The following is a 19,460-nucleotide window of genomic DNA, read 5'->3' as shown; positions in this document are numbered from 1 at the left end:
TTTTTTTTAAAATAAATTTGGAGTACCCAATTAATTTTTTCCAATTAAGGGGCAATTTAGCATGGCCAATCCACCTACTCTGCACATCTTTGGGTTGTGGGGGCGAAACCCACGCGCACACTGGGGAGAATGTGCAAACTCCACACGGACAGCGACCCAGAGCCGGGATAGAACCTGGGACCTCGGTGCTGTGAGGCAGCAGTGCTAACCCACTGCGCCACCGTGCTGCCCCAGCAGATTCAATAATAACCTCAACCTCACATTCTCGCCTCCTACCCCCGCAATAACCTTTCACCCCCTCCTTGCTTACCACGAACCTGTCTACCTCCGCCGATGACCTATTCAAAAATAGCAAGGCCGACAATTTGTCCAGCGTCCTCCGTCCTTTAAAAGTGGCAACCCTGCATTTGTCGCAAGAATGAAAGATCGCTCTTATCTGATATGCTCCGGTATCGCTGCTTCCTTATTTATTCTGTCTCCACGTGCAAATAGGATATTGCGAAGATAAAAACATGTTGAGCACTAGATCTGTAAGAAATTGCTGGCAAAGTCGGGGCTGAAATGTTCCGTCCTCGCTCGCGGCTGGGAGCGAACGGTGCTTCGGCTGGGTCGCCAAATTCTCCGTCCTCGCTCGCAGGTCTCACCACGGGCAAGACTGGAGAATCCCGGCCGGTGGGTGTTTTTTTTTTTGCAACTTAATCATTCGCTCCTCTATCCGCCAAAATTCCAGGAAATCTTGCATCCTCCGATTGTCCCGAACCCTTTCTCGCAGCCAACAAAGGACTTAAAGTAGAGTCACTGTTGCGATTTAGGATACGTGGCACCCGACTTGTGCACAGCAAGCTCCCACGCCGAGTGTTGAGGTTGTTTGTTTTGGTGATGTGGTTGAGGTAAAATGATTTCTCGCCCCGAATGCTTGAAAACTAGCAGAAATGCCATCCGCGTTTATAAATCAGCTCTTGCCTACTGCCATTATTTACAGGAATTCCAAATTCTTCCGCGCAAAATTCCTGAGCGTCCAAAGAATGCTTTCTGGCTCCGCATCCCCACGTCAGGGACGTGCGTAAATGGGTGGCCGTGATCTCCTTCCGGGTCACGGCTTGACCCCTGTGTCTCCGGATGGCGCTGCCCATCGTTTCCTCAAATGAGCCTCCGCGGGCATTGCACACGGGGAAGGATTTTCCGGCCCTTCCCAGCGATGGGATCTTCCAGCCCCTCCGAAGGTGACCCACGCCCAACGTGGCGGGTTCCCCGGCGGCGGGACGGGCGAGCCATGCGAAATGCCGTGGACCTCGGCGGGAATGGAGGATTCCACCAATAGCGAGCTGTCTCCGCCAATGGAAAATAGTTGGGGAGGGTGGGGGCAAAAATCCCGCCCACCATCTTGCCAGACAGCACAATCGCTTCACAGCTCCAGGGTCCCAGGTTCGATTCCCGGCTTGGGTCACTGTCTGTGCGGAGTCAGCACGTCCTCCCCGTGTCTGCGTGGGTTTTCCTCCGGGTGCTCCGGTTTCCTCCCACAGTCCAAAGATGTGCAGGGCAGGTGGATTGGCCACGCTAAATTGCCCTGAGTGTCCAAAATTGCCCTTAGTGTTGGGTGGGGTTACTGGGTTAAGGGGATAGGGTGGAAGTGTTGACCTTGGGTAGGGTGCTCTTTCCAAGAGCCGGTGCAGACTCGATGGGCCGAATGGCCTCCTTCTGCACTGTAAATTCTATGATATGTGTGGTGAAAAGATCTTCAGGCATGGCACACCTCGTCATGTTGACGTTGCAGAACTGGAAGAAGCCCACCCACTGGGAGGCAGGTGGAGTGGATATGGGAAGGGCCTATTTACTTCAGCGGAGAGGTCAGTGACGAGGGGGGGGGGAATAGATTTAAAATGATTGGTGGGAAGATGAGTGGGGAGGCGAGGAAAACCTCTTCACCCAGAGGGTTGTGGAGATTTGGAACTCGATGCCTGAAAGGGGAGTCGAGGCAGAAACCTTCCGCTCATTTACAAGGTGGCTGGATTTGCAGCTCAAATGGTGTAAACTACTGGGCTATACACCCAGTGCTAGAAAGTGGGATGAGGCTGGGTGACCCGTGTCTGGGCTAGTGCAGACAGGATGGGCCAAGTGGACTCTTTTCCTGTGCCGTAAAAGTTCTATGTTTCCATATCCATAGGGGTGTCCCAAGACGCACCACAAGAGCGTTTGTTTAACAAAATGTGATGCTGAGTCACACGAGGAGCAATTTGGACTGAAACTTGGTCAAAGAGTTCGATGCTGAGGAGTGTCGGAAAAGGGGGAATGCGAGGTGAAGAGGTTTAGGGAGGGGAATTTCAGAGCTTGGGGCTTGAGATAACTGAAGTCACAGCCTCCAACAGTGGGCCGATTTAATACTGGAAGCGCAGGAGACGCCAAAAACCAGATCTCTGAGGTTTATGGGGCTGGAGAGGATAGAGGGTGGTGATGCTAGAAGTGGGGTTTGAAAATCAGGATGAGAATTTAAAATTCAAGACGTTGCTTCACCGGGAGCCGGTGTAGGTCAGCGAGCACAGGGGCTGATAGGTGAACGGAACTTACATAGAATTTACAGTGCAGAAGGAGACCATTCGGCCCATCGAGTCTGCACCGGCTCCTGGAAAGAGCACCCTACCCAAGGTTAACTATCCCCATAACCCAACCCAACACTAAGGGCAATTTTGGACACTAAGGGCAATTTATCATGGCCAATCCACCTAACCTGAACATCTTTGGACTGTGGGAGGAAACCGGAGCACCCGGAGGAAACCCACGCACACACGGGGAGGATGTGCAGACTCCGCACAGACAGTGACCCAAGCCGGAATCGAACCTGGGACCCTGGAGCTGTGAAGCGATTGTGCTATCCACAATGCTACCGTGCTGCCCTCGCTTGCTGCGGGTTGGTACATTAGCAGCAAGGCTTGAGGATCTCATGTTTACAGAGGGTGGAATGTGGGAACTCAGAGTACGTTGGGCTGGTCGGGGCTAGAGCTAAAGAAAGCACAGACGAGGGTTTCAGCTGAGACGGGAGCGAAGCTGGGTGATGTTATGGAGATGGAAATAGGTGGCCTTAGTGATGCCACAGCATGAGATCGGAAGCTAATCTCGGTCGAATGTGTCACCAAGCTTGCAAAAGGGGACTGGGTTAATCTCGGTCTCCTCCTCGGGAGAGGAATGGAGTCGGTGATCAGGGAAAGGAGTGTGGAGAGGAGCTAAAAACAATGGCCTCAGTCTTGCCAGTATTTCATTGGAAGATATTTCTGCTTTTTAGTTGTCGGATGAACAGTCTGCTAATTCAACAACAGTGGTGCAGTCACTCCGTGTGAAATCAAGAAATGGCTAAAATCACCGGCGGCTGCAAAGGCTATGGGCCTTAGCAATATTCCAGCAATATTACTAAAGACTTGTGCTCCAGAACGTTCCGTATCCCTAGCCAAGCTGTTGCAGAACAGCTGCACCTCTGGCATCGACCTGACAATGTGGAAAATTGCCCAAGGTGTGCCCTGCAGATAAAAAGCAGGACAAATCCAACCCGGCCAATTACCACCCAATCAGTCTACTCTCAATCATCAGTAAAGTGTTGGAAGGGGTCAACAACAGTGCTATTTAAGATTTTAATGGAGCAAAAATATTAATGGATATGGGCCAACGGCAGGTATATTGAATTAGGTCACATATCAGCCACAATCTCGTTGAATGGTGGGACAGGCTCGAGGGGCTGAATGGCCTACTCCTGTCCCAATGCTATTAAACGGCTCTTGCTTCCAATAACCTTCTCACTGACGCTCAGTTTGGGTTCTGCCGGGACCACGCAGCCCCTGACCTCATTACAGCGTTGGTACAAACATGGACAAAAGCTCCCAACAGTCACCCGAGGCTGGAATCGAACCCGGGTCCCTGGCGCTGTGAGGCAGCAGTGCTAACCACTGTGCCGCTCTGCAGCCCTATCACCATAACATCTACCAGGTGCTCTGCAGGAACTCACCAAGCCTCCTCACAGAGCACCTTCCAAACCCGTCAACACTACCACCTAGCAGGCCATGATGTGGAGATGCCGGCGTTGGACTGGGGTGAGCACAGTAAGAAGTCTTACAACACCAGGTTAAAGTCCAACAGGTTTGTTTCAAACACTAGCTTTCGGAGCACTGCTCCTTCCTCAGGTGAATGATGGGATGGGTTCCAGAAACATATAATGCCTCCTTCACCCTTTTTAAAATTCACTGTGGGGGGGGGGGGGGCTGCCGCTGAGGAACAAGCGACGGGTTGCACGGAAAATCCCAGAGGAACGTCATCGTCATCCACTATCCTGACTAGGAAACATCTCGCTGTTCCTTCACGATTGCAGGATGAAAATCCTGGAACTTCCTCCCTAACAGCACTGTGGGTGTGCCTACACCACCGGGATTGCCGCAGTTCAGGAAAGCAACTCACCACCACCTTCTCGAGGGCAATTAGGGATGGGCAATGAATGCTGGACTAGACAGCAACACGCACATCCGCAGAGCGAATTTAAAAAGGGTGAGGGAGGCAGTGGTGAGATAGGTCTGGTGGTCTTCAGCGATAAGTGGCGCTGTCGCTTCGGAAAATGTTGCCGAGGGGCAGCATCTAGATGAGAAATAGGAGGCGGCAAAGGATAGATTCTTTGGTGGTAACAGAGGTGCCATCGCAGGATCAGGAGGAGAAACCATTGCAAGTGATTCTGTTGCTATGAAAGGATGGGTAAGAATGGAACCAGGTGAGGGGGGTCCCACCCAGCTGGATGACGATAGAGAGACTGCAAGGAGGGGAATGGCATGGTCAACCACGTCATAGGCTGTGTCGAAGTCTAGACAGACGAGCAGGGAAGTGACCTTTGTCACAGTCACTAAGGATGTCATTTTGCAACTTTGATGAGAGCCATTTCAGTCCTGTGGCAGAGGTGGAAATCTGATTGGAGGAACTCGGACATGGAGTGAGGGAAAGATGGAAAATGACAACCTGTTTAAGGATTTTGATGGGTTAGCACTGTTGCCTCACAGCGCCAGGGTCCCAGGTTCGATTCCGGCCTCGGGTGACTGTGTGGAGTCTGCACTTTCTCCCCGTGTCTGCGTGGGTTTCCTCCGGATGCTCCGGTTTCCCCCCCACAGACCAAAGATGGATTGGCCATGATAAATTGCCCTTTAGGCTGGGGTTTCAGGGAGGGGGATTGGGCCAAAACAGGGTGTCTTTCGAAGGGCCAGTGCAGACTTGATGTGCCAAATGGCCTCCTTCTGCCCTGGAGGGATCCTATGATTCTTTGTTGGCGATAGGACAGTAGTTTGCGAGGAGGGTGGGATAGAGAGGAATTTATTTTGAGGAGAGGGCTGATGATGGTAGATTTGAAGGAGAGACGGGAAACACCTGAAGAGGACACTGAACACGAGGACAAGAACAGCAGAAGATTAGCTTAGTGACCGGTCGTGACTTTTTATTCTTTTCCTTTCAACAAGCCAGATTACTAAATGCAAAATCTGCCAGTGTCACTAATTCAAAATAGATTCACTGAACAATTTAAATTTAAGAACGGTTTGATATTTTAAAGAGACGGCATGCAATTGTGTGGCTAATGTAGGATAATTTGAGGATTTAAATATTATTAATGTCATAATATACACCAGTATATCATGGTGCAGACACACACTGATGGACACACACAGGGACCAATCAACATGTACAAACACCGCAGCCAATCACCAGTTAGAATACACACACTATAAAGGCAGAGGGCACCATGGTTCCCGCTCATTCTGGGTGCTGCCTTTCAGTGTAACAAGAACTCATCCAGCCCAGCACAGACTCACACCACGCGCTGAGAGAATCAACTGGTTCGGACAAAGCTTAGGTCTCTAGTTTAAGTTAGCATCGTTTAGACCCACTGTTATCGTGTGTTAGTTAGTTAGAAGCAATTAATAAAATTGAGTTGAACCTTCATCAGTGTTGGAAGTGGTTCCAACCAGGGGCTGGTTTAGCTCACAAGGCTAAATCGCTGGCTTTTAAAGCAGACCAAGCAGGCCAGCAGCACGGTTCGATTCCCGTACCAGCCTCCCCGGACAGGCGCCGGAATGTGGCGACTAGGGGCTTTTCACAGTAACTTCATTGAAGCCTACTCATGACAATAAGCGATTTTCATTTCATTTCATTTCAAGTGTCTGTTCATCTCTCAAGCCTACACTAGCCAACACTTCAATTAATGGAGAAGTTGTCCTGTTCAATGATTAGGAACATGGTACCAAAAGGTCACCCAGAGATCAAGCCCAGTTAAAGATATTCTCAAAGGTATGGGGAAGTGGGAAATAGTCTAGAAGTGATCCAAAATGCAGAAGTTGGTTTTATTTTTAAATTTAAAAACAGAGTTAGGAAGCTTGTGGAAGATCCCAAAATGTAACTGTTACAGCCAAACGGCGGTCAAGCCGGAGGATTGACGAATATCCCTTTTCTCCCACTGCCTCCCATGGGATATGGGAAATATCCTGTCTGTGTATGCGAGTGCCAAACCTCCTCCTAATGACAGAACTGGACCCAAGTCCAGCTCCATTTCTGTGCTGTAAAGCCACTTTATATCGAGGCAATGTTTTAATTTGTTTCGCTGACTTTTTATGGAGCCTGATTTAAGAAACGGCTAGAATTGCGGGTTTGCCCACTAACGTTGTTTCATTTTATTCAGGAAAAGGCTAAACATAAAAGATGCTCTTTCGCACCCATGGATAATGGTAAGTCTTAACATTCAAGTAGAAGTGAATTGCATTTGTTGTTGAAGGTGTGTGACGTTGTTATTTGATTCGCCTGCACATTAACTCGCATGTATTGAAGCGATTGTAGTGACATTCATCTTTCTGCACTGCAGGGATTCTGTGATTCTTCGTTCGAGAGAGGGCAGTAATTTGTAAGGAGGGTGGGGTAGAGAGGAACTTTTTATTGAGGCGAGGGCTGATGACGGCGGATTTGAAGGAGAGACGGGCAACACCTGACGAGCACAGTTAACATGAGGTCAAGGGCTGTAAAAGGTTAGCTTGTATTGAAGTGATTGTAATGACTTTCACTTTCAGTAGCATAAAATATTGGTTTCCCCTGATGATTTTTGCACTTGACCTTTTTTAGAATTGGGCGGCACAGTGGTTAGCACTGCTGCCTCATAGCGCCAGGGGCCCGGGTTCAATTCAGGTCTCGGGTGACTGTGTGGAGTTTGCACGGTCTCCCCGTACCTGTGTGTGTTTCCTCCGGGTGCTCTAGTTTCCTCCAAAGATCTGCAGGTTAGGTGGATTGACCAGACTAAATTGCTCCTCGGTGGGGTTACGGGGATGGGGCGGGGAAGTGGGCCTAGATAGGGTGCTCTTTCAGAGGGTTGGTGCAGACTTGATGGGCCGAATGGCCTCCTTTTACACTGTAAGAATTCTATAGTTTTCCTTGCGCTGTTATTAACTGGTCTTTTATCTAATGTGTTTCATGCATTAAGACAGGGAATTGTTTCAAAGCTTTTAACGTTGGAATCCAAGCTGATCCCTGCCGCAAACCAGTTGCATTGTTACACACACACAGCATTAGGCTGAAATGTTTATTTCCAGGGCTGGCCTGTGTTGGTCTTAATATCCCGCCGTGAATTTAAGCTGTTGTCCGTGATCTGCAAGTCAACAGGAATGCCACTTCCCACCCGCATTGCATATTAAACTAACACCATCATTTTTGCATGTACTGCAGGTAGTGAGTGCTGTTTGGAATGTTGTCCCGTGTGCCTCACTGCATCACCTTTTGCAAATTGAGTGGAGTGCCGCTAACTGCAGGGGTTGGGGAGTGCTGGGAATGGATGTGTGCCGCATTGCCGATGCCCGGGTTTGTGCTGCATCGTGTGCGTCCTGCCTCCCGCTCCTCGATAATCCGAAACTCTTCTGTCTGCCCCACCAAAGTCTCACCAAAGGGAGGAAGAGGAGCAGAAAACCAAGGAGAGCAAGAAGCCGCAACGCAGGCAGCTGAAGACCAAGCGGCTGAAAGAGTACACCATCAAATCGCACTCCAGCATGCCGCCCAATAACACTTACGTCAACTTCGAAAGGTTTGCCAAGGTGGTGGAGGATCTCTCCACGATGGAGACCACGTTCAGCAGCCTCACTTCAACCCACGATTCCCTCCAGGGAGATATCGACGCCTTGATTTCCATCTACAACGAAAAGGAATCGTGGTACAAGGAGGAAAACGAAAGCATCCGGCACGACCTCTCCCAGATCCGCTACGAGTATCGGAAGGCTGAATCCAGGAAGAAGCAACTCCAGGACGAAATGAAAGGCGTGAGCAGCATGTTGAACACAGTCGATGCAAAATATGCTCAGCTAAAATCGCAGTTTGATTCGCTGAGTCAAGAGATCTCCGCCGAACTCAAATGGGTCCAGGACGCCATTGGTTCATTCCAGACTGAGCGCGGCAGTGACGGGTGTAGGAGTGAAGACTTTGCTTCTGTCTTCAACAAAGATCTGAATGAAACCTTGATGGATCTGTTAAATGGCACGTGCAATGGAGAACTTATCACCAGCCTAAGTGTGTCGGAGTCAAGTCGTTAAAGTTTGCTCAAGGAGGCCTGGTGACGTATGATGTATTTACCATCTTTGCTCGGCCTCTCTCTCTTGATGGGACAAATATATTTGCATTTCACTTCAATTCTGAACAGGGCAAACATCACGTCATTTACAGCCAAAAGTTGGTAATCATTTACCTGTAAAACTCGCTGAACAGTAACAAAAATCTGAACATGTTCAACCTTTTGTGACTTGTTCTCAGCATCAGTTTCTGTCTTTAGAATGAAGCACACACAAACAACAGGGGATTACTGGCACAAATGAAGCAAGGGTAAATTCAGCAGATCCACACTCCCAGCCAGGAGATTGTACTCCGATTGCGAATTGGTGTTATGCTGTTGGGAGTCTTCCTCTAACATATTCTTCCTTTAGTCCTGGCTCTCACTGGGAATGCTGAATTTATCAAGTAGTTAAAAGTGGTGTACAAATTCAATGATGTACGATCTTGTAATTCTGCACATATATATCTGTGTTTCTGTGCTGTTCCTATTGAAGAATTGGATCTGAATGGTACAGCGACAACGGATGGGGTCAACAATGAGATATTTGTCAGTAATAGACGATGAAGGGTATGTATGCTGAAGAAAAGACAATTTTTTTGTACTTGCCGTTGCGAAACCAGGTCGTCACAACTGGCTGAGCTGCTGCCAGGTTCCTCACAGGTCAAGGATCGAAGTTCAACTCGGCGTCAACCTCACAGATTGTCTGAATGCGAAGGGCAGAGGAATTCCCATCGATAGCTCAGCGAAAGTGCAGAGATTCTGCTGGAACTGAAAGTGCATCACAAGACTGAGACGGGCAATTTGATGCCTTTTTAAAACGTGGAATAATTTTAAAAAAAGCTGGCTGGGGAAGTGGGGGGGGGGGGGGGAGGGTGGCTGCATTCAATACAGGTCAAGTTGACTTCCAATTGAATGAAATATCTCCGTTCCCCCAAGCATAAATGGGCCTTTGGGCAATTGGACAGGTACCTGATGTTTCCTTGACATTGAGACACAGATGGTGCCAGAAACAGATGGAGTTAAATTACTGACTGTTTCATTTTTGACACAATCTTGGGAACAGAGTTAGGAAATTACTGTGCATTAAGCTGTTCGAACCAACAATTCTACGGACACGTGCTTGTAGGATTAGAATAGCGGTTTTAATATACTCACAACAGAGCCAGCCGGTTAGCCATTGAACTTTCGGTGAACTGGCCGGCTGACCATGTGGCACTGATCTTTATACAGCAGCTCCAGGAGGAGGAGTCCTGGGCGGAACCAAGGGAGAAGCCCAGCACAATTCTTGAGCATTCCCAGAGCTACTCCCCCTGGTGGTCAGGTAGTGCAACTGCACTTACAATATAGACACATGTATACTGTATACAGATTATAATCCGGTGTGAATCACATTCACCACATATGCTACGCCCTGAACAGAGGAGCAGGCGCGGGCCATTCAGCCCCTCGGGCCTGCTCCGCCATTTAACTGGATCAATGGCCGGGGTTTTCTGGCCGGTCCCGATTTTTCTTTCATTAGCGAATTCAAAGTTTTACTATTGGCAGTTGCGGGATTTGAACCTGGGGCTCCCCAGAGCATTACCCGGGTCTCTGGATTGCTCGTCCAGCGGCAATACCACTGCCCCATCGCCTCGACGTTCTGCTAATTTCATGCGGGGGTAATTTCCCCGTGTTTGTCAGTTTAAATTAGCTAGTGCATTTTGGAATTTGTCAAGCTCGTGCTAAGTTGACTTTCCATCTAGAACATAGAACATAGAACAGTATAGCACAGAACAGGCCCTTCGGCCCTCGACGTTGTGCCGAGCAATGATCACCCTACTCAAACCCATGTATCCACCCTATACCCGCCCCTTCTTCCAGGCTTCAGCCAGGTGGGTTTGGAGGTGATCAGAGAACCCCCAGCTGTTGGCTGAGGCAATTAAACCTTCAAATGGATTATTAAATTGGATTTGGGCTTTACCAGCCAGCCAACCCATTGCCTGAGCTGTCAACAAGAGGAAGCAGAGAGGCCCAAGTGTTGGAAGTACCTTGGGCGGGATTCTCCGTCCGTACGCGGCAGCGGGATTCTCCAGCCCTGCCGGAGTGAACGGAAGATCTGGCTGAACGCCAAATTCTCCGTTCCCGCGAGCAGCCGTGGCAGGGCGGACTCACCACGGAGAGTCCCGGCCCTTGTTTGTAGAGGAGAGAAGGAAACCGTTTATCTAACTCCCCCCTCGCGCAAGGCCAGAGAAGATGGTCTCAAGCTTGGCTGGAAGGAGCAGCAAATTACTGCCGGGGATGAAAGGGTATCCATGGAAACAGAGTCCAGACAAAGTACGAGGGGGAAAAAGGGTGGTCAAGGCAGAGCACACCTGGCGGTACCTTTGTTAGACTGGCGGGAGCATTCCAGGCCCTCGTCACCCAAAACTGTCTAAAAGGAAGCTACTTACCTGCGCCACCTCTGACCTGACGCAGCTTTCACTGGAGGCCTTTGTATAAATTCTATCGCGGATGCGGGCGTCCATGGAAAGGCCCGAATTTGTTGTCCATACCTAATTGCCCTTGATCTGAGTGGTTTGCTCAGCCATCTCAGAGGGGAGTTAAACGTCTGGAGTCGCATGCAGGCGAGACTAAGTAAGGGAGGCGGATTCCCTTCCCCAAGGGGCATTAGTTGAGCCAGATAGGTTTTTACAAAAATCGATGATCGTTTCATGGTCACCGTTACTAACGGAGACGCGGTTTAATTCCAGTTTTATTAATTGAATTTAAATTAAACCAATTGTTGTGATTGGATTTGAATCAGTGTCCCTGAGGTGTGAGCCTTTGGATTACAAGTCTAGTGAAGACACTAATGTCCCAAGGGACGGTATGCTTCAAACATCGCATTACAAATTATGTCGAGGTCCAAATGGCATCATTGGAGTCCACCATTTCAATCCTGATGAGGTCTCCACCTGTGACAAATGGATCTCCTGTGTTTCCAAATATCAAAGGCAGGGGCAGCTGCGGGGCTGGGGCAAGGGTGCGTTGGGGGTTAGGTGGTAGTAGAAACTCATTGATTTCTGCCTGGCTATCATTTAACACCCCCCACCCTTACTATTCCAGCCAAGCGCTCTGGATACAACTAGGCCTTGGGCCTAGAATCGCAATATCCATAGAATTGCTGCAGTTGCAGAAGGAGGCCATTCAACCCATCACGTTGGCACCGACCCTCTGAAAGAGCACCCTACCCAGGACCACTGCCCATAACCCCATCTAGCATAAGGGGCAGTTTAGCATGACCACCTAACCTGCAGATCTTTGGATTGTGGGAGGAAACCGGAGGAAACCCACGCAGACACGGGGAGAACGTGCAAACTCCGCATAGACAGTGACCCAAGGCCGGATTTTCACGTTGAATTTACAGCATAGAAAGAGGCCATTCAGCCCATTGCTCCGCATTGTCCTCCTCCTATCTTACTTTGTTTCTCTATTTCCTAATGATAATAGCCCCAGCCCTTTTCTGATGGTTTCCTGGGCCTGTGGAATGCCCAGAATGCTGGAGTTTAGATCCAGGCTTTGGTTAAATTATTGGCTGTTCTATTGGTAGATTTCAAACTGTGTGCCAATCGGACATCAGAATGGTTTCAATCTCTGGCAGCCATCGAAGGATGTCAGCATAAATATAAATACATTGTACTCTGGCAAATAAACATTGTTTAAATCATCAACATGTCCCTGGGTAACAGTCAGCATGTTCATGAACAACAAACACCCTCTTAACGCTATGACCTTGAATTGATTGATTAACTGTGCCTTGCAATAAAGCCTCTGATTCTGAAGTATCCTTTTCTCAATATCTTCACTTCCGCTGAAATTGACCCCGAGGTCCAACAGGAAAATTGTGTTGCCCACAAAAATAAAATCCCCTTGTGGGAGGTGGTTTTATTCAAAGTCTTGCTGTGTCACGAAAAGTGGTTCCTAAAACAGAACTTACTTTAACCCCTTGTGTGCTGGCTATATATTTTTTCTAAGTATTTATCGTTTGGTGTCTTGCTGTGTTTTTCTTTTCTGTTGCTGTGTTTTATCTCGCTTGTAAATAAATCTGATTGCGACTTTTAACCTGAATGCGATGGCGTGATTGTAGTCGCACCTTTTGGAATATAAAGACGATCTAACATTGAGATACAGCAGCTCAGGTTGTACACAAGGACGCAGGCTTTACTACCTGCAAGGTTTTGCCCTGCTTATGGAAGCTGCGATCCTTGTGTTGGGCGAATGTAAAGTGTAAATGTCACTACAGTCCCAGTGGACCATAGGGCTGATTGGTGGTGATTTAACCGGTGGATCATCATACTTCGGGTGAGGGACAAGGTTGAGAAAGCGGGGCCTTCATGGATAACCTCAGCTGGTACGGGAATTGAACCCGCGCTGTTGGCATCGCTCCGCATCACGAACCAGCCGTCCAGCCAACTGAGCTAAACCGGCCCGGAAGTATTGACTGCGATGCTCCAATGGAGAAAATTCGACATTCTGGGTATAGTACGGTCTGAAATTTTCACCTGTTAGAAGCACAGACTCTGCAGGCTCGGAGGTGGGAAAGAAACACGTTCCCGGGCGTGATCGGCCCCGGAGCACAATTTCACGCTGGCTGTCCAATTAACGGGCAGCCAGCATTAACTGCATGATGGGAAAGCCTAAGCGCTGCCTGGGAGGGTGCAAAGAGGGCAGGCTCTGAGAAAATGGAGGGTGCGGGCTGAGGCTTCGAACACGCTCCCTCCGAGGGGGACAGCCACTGCGGGGCTGTCTCAGGGTGCTGCTGACCCGTGACGAATAAATCGCCGCGGAAAAACTTAAGCGAAGAGTGTCTAGGTGGCTCATTCAAACGTAATCCTCAGTCCCCAGACTCCCTTTTTAAATTTAATTTCAGTCTGGGCTGTTCCTCCCACCCTGGACCGAGGTTAAATGCCAGAACCTCCTGGACAATCGGCGAGCCAACTGTAAAGGCGGACGTGCTGCATAAAACCGCGTTCAACTGGCTCCACAACGGGCTAAATTACCTGCTTGATTGTTGGTGGGCGTGTTTCCGACTACCATGCACGCCGACCGATCAAAATATCGTGCGAGTGTGCGATGACAACAGGGACGCACACCTGACGCCTTTTTTATTCAATTTCACGCCCTTGTGGTTTTCTGCGTCTCCACTCGCCCGCCCGAGCAACATAAAATTCTGACCTATTTATTTCTATTCGGTCGAACGAAGCACATTTATCACATCCAGTTTCTGGGTCGCGGAAGGGGAAAGGTTGTGACACGTTTATGGTCACCGCCCTTGTCCTGTTCAAATGGGACTCCTTTTCGGGTTCTCGGTGAGGAATGCCCCACCTCGGCCGCTCTTGCTTCCATTTCCCGCTCTGACAGGGCCAGCTGACGGTGACAGTGCCAGGGTGGCTGCAGCAGTGCCAGGATACGACATTGCTCAGAGCCTGGTCACCCAGGAACCTCCAATGGCCTCGGAGTCCCCTCCCCGGGTCCATTTTCTTCTGGACCAGTGCGTAACGACGCCAAGGCGAGGTCTCCCGGGCCACTGGTGTTCTGTCCCAAGCCTTGGGAGAATCCGGAACTGACATATTTCGAGTCGGCCTAGCTGCTCGCTTAAATATCCAAATCTGGACCCCGCCCGGTGTGGGCGAGATCCCGATCGCGACGTCTCGTCAAATCTCATGGGAGACACGGCCGTTTGATCAGGCCCTCTAGTTCTGGCTCGAGGATTGCCTGATCAAGCTTCGGGGGTGGGGAAAGGGAAAATATCCTGCTTCCGACAAACTGAACACAAAATCCCATCAAAAATACGACGGAAATGGACGATTCCTAAATCCAGCCATCGGAGAAGTACGGTGTTACTGAGTAATGAAATGAAATGAAAATCGCTTATCGTCACGAGTAGGCTTCAATGAAGTTACTGTGAAAAGCCCCTAGTCGCCACATTTTAGTTAATAAGGTGTCAGTATGGGCTGGTTTAGCTCACTGGGCTAAATCGCTGGCTTTTAAAGCAGACCAAGCAGGCCAGCAGCACGGTTCAATTCCCGTACCAGCCCCCCCGGACAGGCGCTGGAATGTGGCGACTAGGGGCTTTTCACAGTAACTTCATTGAAGCCTACTCGTGACAATAAGCGATTTTCATTTTTTTCACTTTTCATTTCAGTAGTAGTATCAGATTAGTAATACAGTCATGATACTGGATCGATTAAAATGTTGTTTCCCCTGGAGAACGTCTTTTGTTCGGGTATACAATACTGGCGAAGGTGGCCTGTTGGCCGTCAGCTGGATCTTCCGCACTCATCAAAGTCGGTGGCATTCGCATGGCTCACCTGTCCCATCGCTAGGGAACCTGCGGCAGGGGCATTGACTCTGGCGGAATGGGGAGGTCCTGCCAGCGGGATGGGCCAGAAAGTCATTCAGTGTAATAAGTAATAGTGGGCATCGCTTGGTGCAAGTCAGTGATGTGGAGGTGATATTTTATTGTAACGTGATCCACCGGGCTGCCACAATAACATTCTTTCACAGAACGAGCAGAGCCAAAGGAATTCTTCTCTACCTTTCGCCCAAGTTGAATCAGTATCCCGGCCTCCCCTCCTCATGGACCCCGCCCTACTCTGCGTCATCGGCAAAGTGATGGAAAGGGTCATCAACAGTGCTATCACGTGGCACTTACTCAGCAACAACCTGCTCACGGACGCTCAGTTTGGGTTCTGCCAGGGTCACTCAGCTCCTGACCTCATTACAGCCTTGGTTCAAACATGGACAAAAGAGCTGAACACCAGAGGTGAGGTGAGAGTGACTGCCCTTGACATCAAGGCAGCATTTGACCGAGTATGGCATCAAGGAGCCCGAGCTAAACTGGAGTCGATGGGAATCGGGGGGAATACTCTCCGCTGGTTGGAGTCATACCTGGCAAAAAGGAAGATGGTTGTGGTGGTTGGAGGTCAATCATCTCGGCTCCAGGACATCACTGCAGGAGTTCCTCAGGATAGTGTCCTCGGCCCAACCATCTTCAGCTGCTTCATCAATGACCTTCTTTCTATCATAAGGTCAGAAGTGAGGATATTTGCGGATGACTGCACAATGTTCAGCACCATTCCTGACTCCAAAACGCAACCATCAAAGTCGGCATGGTTTGAGGAAGGGTAAATCATGTTTGACTAATTTGCCAGAGTTCTTCGAAGATGCAACAAGGCACGTGGATGATGGGTATGATGCACGATCAATAACTCCAGAAGCGAGATTGGAGACAATTGAAGGCTTTATTGGACTAGATGTTTCCCCCAGCAGCGCAGGAACAGAAGGCAGCTGCTGGGGTGACACGGGCTCTTATACTCCGCCTTACTGGGCGGAACCAGCAGGCAGGCTTAACCAATGAAACAGCAGTCTCGGGTACCTCCCACACCAATGGTCTTACAGCATATTCAGAGGTACCATAATACCTCTAATACCGACTACCACAGCGTATATCTGTCGATGTATATCTGGACTTCCGGAAGGCGTTTCATAAAGTGTCACACAGGTTAACACACAAGGCTAGATCACATGGGATTAGGGGTGATTTATTAGCTTGGATAGAAGACTGGCTGGCAGACAGAAGACGGAGAGTCGGGATAAATGGGTCCTTTTCTGGATGGCAAGATGTAACCAATGGGGTGCCATAGGGTTCGGTCCTTGGGCCCCAGCTATTTACAATCTATATTAATGGCTTGGATACAGGGATAGAAGGTTCTCCACCCAGATTTGCAGATGACACAAAAATAGGTGGGACAGTAAGTTACAATGAGGAAATAACCTTAAAAATGGATATAGATAGATTAGGAGAGTGGACTAAACTGTGGCAGATGGAGCTTAATGTGGACAAAGAACAAAGAAAATTACAGCACAGGAACAGGCCCTTCAGCCCTCCCAGCCTGCACCGATCCAGATCCTTTATCTAAACCTGTTGCCTATTTTCCAAGGTCTACTTCTCTCTGTTCCCCATCCATTCATATATCTGTCCAGATGCCTCTTAAATGATGCTATCGTGCCCGCCTCTACCACCTCCGCTGGCAAAGCATTCCAGGCACCCACCACCCTCTGCGTAAAAAACTTTCCACGCACATCTCCCTTAAACTTTTCCCCTCTCACCTTGAAATCGTGACCCCTTGTAATTGACACCCCCACTCTTGGAAAAAGCTTGTTGCTATCCACCCTGTCCATACCTCTCATAATTTTGTAGACATCAATCAGGTCTCCCCTCAACCTCCGTCTTTCCAATGAAAATAATCCTAATCTACTCGACCTTTCTTTATAGTTAGCACCCTCCATACCAGGCAACATCCTGGTGAACCTCCTCTGCACCCTCTCCAAGGCATCCGCATCCTTCTGGTAATGTGGCGACCAGAACTGCACGCAGTATTCCAAATGTGGCCTAACCAAAATCCGATACAACTGTAACATGACCTGCCAACTCTTGTACTCAATACCCCGTCCGATGAAGGCAAGCATGCTGTCTGCCTTCTTGACCACTCTATCGACCTGCGTTGCCACCTTCAGGGTACAATGGACCTGAACTCCCAGATCTCTCTGTACATCAATTTTCCCCAGGACTCTTCCATTGACCATATAGTCTGCTCTTGAGTTAGATCTTCCAAAATGCATCACCTCGCATTTGCCTGGATTGAACGCCATCTGCCATTTCTCTGCCCAACTCTCCAATCTATCTATATTTTGCTGTATTCTCTGACAGTCCACCTCGCTATCTGCAACTCCACCAATCTTAGTATCATCTGCAAACTTGCTCATCAGACCACTTATACCTTCGTCCAGATCATTTTTGTATATCACAAACAACAGTGGTCCGAGCACGGATCCCTGTGGAACACCACTAGTCACCTTTCTCCATTTTGAGACACTCCCTTCCACCACTACTCTCTGTCTCCTGTTGCCCAGTCAATTCTTTATCCATCTAGCTAGTACACCCTGAACCCCATACGACTTCACTTTTTCCATCAACCTGCCATGGGAAACTTTATCAAATGCTTTACTGAAGTCCATGTATATGACATCTACAGCCCTTCCCTCATCAATTAACTTTGTCACTTCCTCAAAGAATTCTATTAGGTTTGTAAGACATGACCTTCCCTGCACAAAACCATGCCTATCACTGATAAGTCTAATTTCTTCCAAATGTGAATAGATCCTATCCCTCAGTATCTTCTCCAACAGTTTGCCTACCACTGACGTCAAGCTCACAGGTCTATAATTCCCTGGATTATCCCTGCTACCCTTCTTAAACAAAGGGACAACATTAGCAATTCTCCAGTCCTCCGGGACGTCACCCGTGCTCAAGGATGCTGCAAAGATATCTGTTAAGGCCCCAGCTATTTTGTCCCTCGCTTCCCTCAGTAACCTGGGATAGATCCCATCCGGTCCTGGGGACTTGTCCACCTTAATGCCTTTTAGAAAACCTAAAACCTCCCCCTTCCTTATGCCGACATGACCTAGAGTATTTAAACATCCATCCCTAGCCTCAACATCCATCTTGTCCCTCTCCTTGGTGAATACGATGCAAAGTACTCATTAAGAAGCTCACTCATTTCCTCTGACTCCACACATAAATTCCCTCTTCTGTCTTTAAGTGGGTCAATCCTTTCATTTCTCTAGTTACCCTCTTGCTCCTTATATACGAATAAAAGGCTTCGGGATTTTCCTTAACCCTGTTAGCCAAAGATATTTCATGACCCCTTTTAGCCCTCTTTTTGCGCGTTTGAGATTTGTCCTACTTTCCCGATATTCCTCCAAAGCTTCATCAGTTTTGAGTTGCCTCGATCCTATGTATGCTTCCTTTTTCATCTTAGCGAGTCGCACAATTCCACCCGTCATCCATGGTTCCCTAATCTTGCCATTTCTATCTCTCATTTTCACAGGAACATGTCTGTCCTGCACTCTAATCAACCTTTCCTTAAAAGACTCCCACATTTCAAATGTGGATTTACCCTTAAACAGCTGCTCCCAATCCACATTCCCGAGCTCGTGCCGAATTTTGTTATAGTTGGCCTTTCCCCAATTTAGTACTCTTCCTTTAGGATCACTCTCATCTTTGTCCATGAGTATTCTAAAACTTACGGAATTGTGATCGCTATTCCCAAAGTAATCGCCGACTGAAACATCAACCACCTGGCCGGGGCCATTCCCCAATACCAGGTCCAGTATGGCCCCTCCCTGAGTTGGACTATTTACATACTGCTCTAAAAAAAACTCTCCTGGATGCTCCTTACAAATTCTGCTCCATCTATGCCTCCAACACTACATGAGCCCCATTCAATGTTGCTCCTACATTGTTCTATAATCTGCCTACATATTTGTACCTCTACTTCACACTCACTTTTGGGAGACCTATAGTAAAGTCCCAACAATGTTACTGCACCCTTCCTATTTCTTAGCTCTGTCCATATTGCCTCAGTGCTTGAATCCTCCATCATGCCCTCCTTAATCACAGCTGTGATATCATCTCTGACCAATAATGCAACTCCTCCACCCCTTTTACCTCCCTCTCTATCCCTGCTGAAGCATCTATACCCTGGGATATTCAGTTGCCAGTCCTGCCCTTCCCTCAACCAAGTCTCAGTAATACCAATAGCATCATATTCCCAGGTACTGATCCAAGTCCTAAGTTCATCTGCCTTACCTGCTACACTTCTTGCATTAAAACAAATGCACCTCAGACCACCTGTCCCTTTGCGATCATCATCTCTTCCCTGTCTACTCTTTCCCTTAGTCACATTGAGTTTATTATCCAGTACCTTACTGGCTTTAGTTGTTGCTTCTTTACTGATCTCTAACTTCTTAATCTGGTTCCCATCCCCCTGCCACATTAGTTTAAAAC

At 48.6% G+C, this 19,460-nt stretch overlaps 1 protein-coding gene across 2 annotated transcripts in view; it reads left to right on the top strand.

The window, feature by feature from the left end:
• Window positions 1-19,460, top strand: part of dapk2b (death-associated protein kinase 2b) — a 172,353-nt gene that overhangs the window by 132,538 nt on the left and 20,355 nt on the right. The window contains exons 9-10 of one of the 2 annotated variants that reach the window (XM_038784218.1): window positions 6,689-6,734; window positions 7,926-9,434. In XM_038784218.1, coding sequence (XP_038640146.1) covers window positions 6,689-6,734; window positions 7,926-8,573 — 694 coding nt within the window. In that variant the 3' untranslated portion in view covers window positions 8,574-9,434. Of the gene's footprint in view, window positions 1-6,688; window positions 6,735-7,925; window positions 9,435-19,460 lie in introns of those variants that run through there. The other variant, XM_038784219.1, reaches the window with a different exon arrangement.

Source organism: Scyliorhinus canicula, chromosome 24, assembly GCF_902713615.1.
Source record: "Scyliorhinus canicula chromosome 24, sScyCan1.1, whole genome shotgun sequence".
Lineage (NCBI taxonomy): Eukaryota > Metazoa > Chordata > Chondrichthyes > Carcharhiniformes > Scyliorhinidae > Scyliorhinus > Scyliorhinus canicula.
This window is presented reverse-complemented; position numbering and strand designations above follow the sequence as displayed.